This window comes from Echinops telfairi, unplaced genomic scaffold, assembly GCF_000313985.2.
Source record: "Echinops telfairi isolate 266 unplaced genomic scaffold, ASM31398v2 ScPeMD7_19;HRSCAF=73, whole genome shotgun sequence".
NCBI classification, from domain to species: domain Eukaryota; kingdom Metazoa; phylum Chordata; class Mammalia; order Afrosoricida; family Tenrecidae; genus Echinops; species Echinops telfairi.
In genome coordinates, this window is record NW_022103916.1 from 9136734 (window position 1) to 9143585 (window position 6852).

At 43.1% G+C, this 6852-nt stretch overlaps 1 protein-coding gene across 1 annotated transcript in view; it reads left to right on the top strand.

The window, feature by feature from the left end:
• Window positions 1-3265: 3265 nt before the first annotated feature.
• EFHC2 (EF-hand domain containing 2) overlaps window positions 3266-6852 on the top strand; it is a 213339-nt gene continuing 209752 nt past the window's right edge. Inside the window, exon 1 of the mRNA XM_045288314.1 lies at window positions 3266-3325. Within this exon, the coding sequence (XP_045144249.1) occupies window positions 3284-3325 (42 nt within the window). The 5' untranslated portion in view covers window positions 3266-3283. The remainder of the gene's footprint in view (window positions 3326-6852) is intronic.

Below are 6852 nucleotides of genomic sequence, written 5' to 3' on the forward strand. Positions count from 1 at the left end.
CCAACTAGCTCAGAAGCAACAAAGCCCACATGGAAGAAGCACGCCAGCATGTGTGACCACGAGCTGTCGAGAGGATCGGGTGTCAGGCATCAAGGAACAAGAAATCGTGTCATTGTAAAGGTGGGTGAGTGCAGAATGGAGACTCAGAATCCATCGGTAGGCAACTGAACAACCCCTTGCTGAGGGATTGTGGGGAGGAGATGAACCAATCAGGGTGCAGGGTAGCAACGATTAAACATATAACTTTCCTTTAGTTCTTAAATGCTTCCTCCCCACCACTATCATGATCCCAATTCTGCCTTGCAAATCTGGCTAGACCAGAAGATGTACATTGTACAGATAGCAACTGGAAACACAGGGAATCCAGGATAGATGACTCCTTCAGGACCAGTGGTGAGAGGGGAGAGGCCTGGAGGGTGAAGGGAATGCGGGGGTAGAAGGGGGGAACCAATTACAAGAATCTAAGTATAGCCTCCTCCCTGGGGGATGGACAGCAGAGAAGAGGGTGGAGGGAGACGTCAGACAGTGTAACCTATGACAAAAGTATAATAATTTATGAATTATGAACGGTTCATGAGGAAGGGGGAAATGAGCAACTGATATTAAGGACTAAAGTAGAAGGCAAATGTTTTTAGAATGATGAGGGCAACAAATGTACATATGTGCTTGACAAAATGGATGTGTGTATGGACTGTGATAAGAATTGTACGAGCCCCCAATAAAGTAATTAAAAAAAAGAAAGCATCCCAACCTAGTCCAGTCCAAGCCCACAAGTCCAATATTAGCCCATATGTCTGATACCAATATATAGAGTCCCCTTCAGACTCACGAAACACATGCAAAGATGCCAAATGCAGGACGATCACAAGCCAGTGGATAGAAAGTCTTTGGATCCAGTAGCATTGTAAGCATCTCAGTGCTGGCAGGGGTCTCAACGTGACTTCTCCAGTTCCCAGGGCACGGGGTTTATCAGAGTAGTGCTATGCGTCTGGTCAGTAGAGTGTCTCCAAGGGAGTGAGAAGTGTCTCCTGCCGCCAAGGAGGAAAAACTGGAATTACAGAATCCTTAGGGGAAGGCCATGCTCACACTGAGGCCTGATTGGCTATATCCTGATTGACAGCCTAGACTGCACCCCTACACTCTTAATCCTCAAATTGACACCAGATTATGTAACACTCACACCCATCACTGTAAAGGATAAAGACAGAAGAACACTTAAAATCTTTTCTTAATTGGTTTCATTATTCTAGAAATTATTTGACAAGAACAAGTCAAGCGATTTATTTTTAGGTATATCTCCTAAACCGTCTCCATCTTCTGCTCTGAGAGGACAATATAAAAGTGTTCATTGCATCATAGTTATGAAAAAAGGGAATATTTACACAAGTCATTAGCAGAGAAAAAGGTAATTTGTGGTATCTTTATACCATACATTTAAAATGGATGAAATATTTCTACATGTAGAAATCTGAAAAAACAAAATCTTAGGTGAAAAAATCAGGTAGCATAAATGTATAGTGTTAAGTTTATAAACACAGAAATCCACGTTTTTGTGCATATGAAATACACATATAGCAAATAACCTGGTTGGGAGTAAGAGCGTAAATCAAGATGAAGAAGGCTCAAGGGTGGGAAATAGCTGAGTAGGGCTATAAATGGAGCTTCCTTGGAATTCATTGCAGTGTATTCCTTGTTAAGGATTTGAAGTCAATAATGGCAAAATGCTAGCAAATGTTTTATCTGTGTGGTCGATATCTGTATGTTTGGTAACTGTATGTTTGCTAAATTACTCTCTGGACATAAGGTTGGTTTAAAATAAAGAAACAACCTAACAACAACAACAACAACAACAACAAAACCATAGCAAAACAAAAAGATACATAGTCCCTGCCCTTGAGGAAGTAAGGGGTATTTAAAAGAGTCAAGTAAATGCCTGGTTACAATATAAGAAGATGAAAAGCATTCGACTAGGCATCGAATACATATGGGAGCAGGTGGGGCTGGGAGAAGGCACATGGACATTTCCCAAAGTGGTAAAGCTTTCCACATCTTTCTCTCTCACTGAACCAAGTTCTGAAAGTACAGAGGACTAGCTAGGCCAGAAGAGGGAAGGGTATTTCCAACAGGTAACGTTTTTTTTTTTTTTTTCAAAATCCCAGAAAGGAGAAACCTCAAGGCCTGGTTTGGAAACTGCTGCTGGGTTTTCCGAGCTGGAGTAGAGGGGGCATAGCGAAAGAAATGGCAGGGCAAACTGTCCAGGGCTCTTTCGACTAGGTTAAGGAATCCCATGGCCTCTTGCCCCCTGAAGAAGGATAGAAAATTATTTAAGCAGAAGAGTCACAGGTGCATCATGAATTATAAAAGCATGGCTCTGGAGGCAAGATCAGTTCGGTTTTCTCTCTTTTTTTCTTAAAGAGGAAAACCAGGCATGAAATAATGGGATCCCTCAGCTGAGAAAATGAAGTGGTTACTGAGGGTGGTGCCTGAGGGATACCAGTCTGTTCAAACCATAGGAGGGGGGAGGGCTTAGCTATCCAGAGGGGAGGGATGAGGCTAGGAACTGAGGAAGCCCTGCCCTAGGTCACAAAGTGACAAGGGCTGCTTTGTGCTACTTAACCCCTTGGTTGCCCACCTCACGAGTATGCGCACCTTAGATACGTTTAGCTCGTTTAGTTCACGTACAGAAACGTGCAAGGGAAGCACTGGGGACACTGGAATGGGTTTTCATGTGGGGGGGTGGATGGATTGTGTGTGGTCTGAGATTCTAGAACATTGTAATCTTTTATAAAAAGCGAATGCAAATGCAGCCTAGGGAAAGATTAACTTGTGCTAAATCTCAGTGAGCAGATAGGGGTTATTCTCTGTGAATGTAGCATTTTATATCTACATGCAATAATCGAACGGCTCAAAATATGGCAAGGCTTGGAGGAGCTTGGAAGTACGAGAAAGACTGTGAGATCTATAAAGGGGTTAAGCCAGAAAGCAGCGGGGGCAGGGGATGGTGTGGTTGTCAGTCTTTGTGTGCGCACAAAGCTCGGGGAGATCTGCACCCTGCGGTCTGCGCATGGGGCGGGGAGGGGAGGAAGGGAGTGGGCTCCACGGCCCCGCCCCAGCACTTCCCCTCCCCCACAGGCGTTCCACTGGAGCCCCGCCCCTCCCCTCCCCCTCCGTTACAGTGCCTCCCGTCTCCAGGTAACGTGAGGGCAAACACAGGGGCTTCCAGGCGGCCACTGCCAGTCTCCCCCTCTGGTTTCGGACCTTTGGCCCTCGGACGCTCAGAGCTATGGCCTTACCCCTACTACCAGGCTACAGCTTCAACCGCAATGTGAGTAGCGAGGACGTTTGGGGTCAGAGTCTGGGGTTGGGGCAAGGTCGGGTGTGGACCAAACTTTATAGGCTGGTGGAACCCTTATTTCTCTACCTCTTTTCACTTCGGGCCCCAACCATGCCTGAGCGCCTTTCCTACACGCAAGCGGTGACCCTTGAGAGCAATTGAAAATAAAGATGACAAAAGACAATAGATGTCCAGTGTTTAAGGTGTGGCAGGAACTGTGTTTTAGTCACTGTATAAAGCATTTGATGCCTCCAACAGCCCTTGAATTAGGTACTATTTTAACTTTTATTGTACACTTTTGGAAACTGAGGAACAGAGTCACTGAGTAGTGACGCAGGAGGCAGCCCAGGAGCCTAGCCATGCATCATCAGTACACTGTGCGAAAGAAGTAAGTCCAGTTTTCTGTTAGTAAAGCAAAAACCTGGCACTCTCAAGGGACCTGGGGCCGATCAGCACCCAGACATGACGGACATTTTATAACTTTGAATTGGGAGGGGTTCATTTCAAAACAAGATGAAGGTACAAATCCAACAAAACCACCCCACTGAATACTCTGAGCTTTGAAGAACGTTTGCCCACAAATAGCACCTTGCTTAAACCACAGCAAAACGATTGAGACTGTTGTTGCACTGGCCACTCACTACTCTACTCCGGTGTGCCAGTTTTGTCTGCAGGAGAAGGTAAACAATAAACCAGTGGGAGGGAAATAGGGGGAGCTGCTGGGCTGTCCAAATGGTTAAGAATGATAATAGTAGCCCAAGGGAGGCCAGTTGGAACTCACTCAGAGGTGCCTTGGAAGATTAACAAAGCAAAACTCAAACTCACTGCCATCTAGCCAGCTCTGACTCATACAGACCCTATGGGTTAGAGCAGAACTGTCCCTGTGGGTTTCTGAAACTGCAATTCATTCAAACCAAAGAACCAAGCTTACTGCCATCGAGTTGATGCTGACTCATAGAGACCCTCTAGGATATGGTAAAATTGCCCTTTTGAGTTTCTGAGCCCCTAACTCTTTATGGAACTAGAAAGATCCTGTGGCATGGTCGTGGCTTTGAACTGCTCACCTTGATGTTTGCAGTCCAACTCGTAACTGCTATGTCACCAGAGTTTAGTCTGCTTCTGAAAAGTCATAATATTGAAAACCCTGTGGAGCAGCTCTTCTTTGCACTCCTGGAGTTGCCATACGTTGGAAACACGTGCATTGACTCGTAGGCAACTTCTGGTAAGCTTTCTAAGGTTAAGCAATTTCCTTTATTAATTCCAAACATATCTGTACCTAGGTTGCTGGCTCTAAAATTGTGTTGAGCTTTGTAGCCTCAGTCCACAGGACTGCCCAGTCCAAAACACGGACTTGTGCATTGCCTGCCTGATGGGTAGATGCTGGAATGCCAGCATCGTATTGCCCTTTGGTAAGATTAAGCCACCCATCTTAATAAGAATGGGCCCAGAGAAGCAGGGCATGGAAACAGAATCCTGAAGGAAAGAAGCATGCTGTGTAAAAGTAATTTTAATAAAAACTGAAGTTTGAAAGGCAAGCTCACAGCTTTTGGCACACACAGCAGTTCAGATTACTAGTGCCCACCTCTTGTACAAGTGGCACAGCTCTCATGTGCAATGATGAAGGGTGGGAAAGACAAATGGTGCTTGGATGAGATACATGAAAATCTGCTAGTCTGTACTGAGTATTAATGTTCTTTTTTTTTTAAAAAAATGTTAACTTTCATTATGAAGAACAATGTACTGAAAAGTGTACAGGGAAGGATTGCAAAATGAATGTCAGGAAATAGAATACTCCCAGTCCTCCTGAAGTGTCCCCCATGAGTAGGGTTGCCAGATTTAGCAAATAACAGTACATGTCCCAGATATTGCATGAGGTATACTAAACACTAATAATTTATTCATTGTTTATCTGAAATTCAGTTTTAACTTGTGTTTTATGTGGCCACTCTACCTATGGCCCTTCCTCTTTACGAACCTTTCTATACACTCCAAAGGTAACCACCCTTCAGGCTGCCATCACTAATTAGGATTACCTGCTTTTGAGGTTATTATAAATATAATGTCTAGTGGATATTCTTTCGTGATTGTCTTTTTCAAAAATTTTTGTTGTAGGTTAGTGTTTTCTGTTTCCTATTTATGAAATCATTCTTCACACTAAGGCCATGCAGAATTTCCCATGTGTTGTTTCTAATCTTTCATATTTAGATCTGCAGTCTATCTAGAATAAATGTTCTTGTGTGTATGAAAGAGAGGAAGGGATCATGTTGCATTTTTCAAACATATGGACATTTAGTTGACTTAGAGTTGATTTTAGAAAAGGCCACCCTTTCTCTGCTTCTCTGGAGTCACCTTTGTCGTAAATCCAATGTCCATATATGCATGTATCTATTTTTAGATCTACGAGTGTATTAAAAACGAGAAATGTTTACTTTATACCCAAGGCCAGTAGGACTCTGTGTGTGTATGTGTGTGTATAAGACACACTAGAGAAGAAGTATATGTATTTTTGATACATTGGATTGTCATTCAATAAATCAATATTTATTTACTGAGTATCCTAGTATGTGCTAAGTCAGGGGCAGCATTTAAAACACTGTTGCACAGCCATGGTACTGGGTGTGCTATGTGGAACAAAACTCAAAATTATTGAAAGCATTTGACCAGGCTTACTGGTCAAATAGAAACTAGTGGAACCCCTCCAAACTATTGCCTTCAGTCGCTCTTCAGGTCTGGAGCTGAACTCACTCCCATGTCTCAATTTTTCAGCCAAGCCATATACAGTCTGTTAGGGGAACTCAAGAGAGGTACACACATCCTAGAATAATCAACCATTTTTGAGATCAAAAGGGCAGCATTTGCATAAGCACAGTGTTCTGAAGGGTTAGGAAGGAAGACAGAATGGAAAGAGGAAGCAGGGGAAAAGTGGGATAAGAGATATTACACTGTGGGGATTGCAATAAATGACATCAACAAAATGTATTCATTGTTGAATGGAGAACTGATCAGCTCTATAAATCTTCACCACTTCATGATAAAAAGAAAAATAATGAACTTGTATGTAGGTAAAATAATGGATGCACTCTGGCAGAGAATGGATGGAAAATCAGTAAAGCTATGTTGTGTGTGATGGTTTTTTTTAATGTGCTCCACCTCAGACCCCATGCCTATTATGTACCTTGCTTGCTGACTTTGACTGTCATCAGTGGAAAATACTAGGCCTCCTATAAATAGCATAATGACTTGGCTGTTTGGGTTTAAGATTATAATGCACAAACTTTACTGTTTTTCCTTAAAAAATAGGACGGAACTATTTTCATCCCTTACTTTGCTGATGGTATTCAGTCATGAGCACTAGGTTACTTTCTGTACATACATAGATAGTCAGAACCTATACATCAATCTCTGAAGGGCTATAAATATTGTGCTCTCTGAGAGCCCTAGTGGTACAGGGGTTAAGTACTCAGCTGCAAACTGAAAGGTCAGCAGTTAAAACCCACCAGCTATTCCATGGGAGAAAG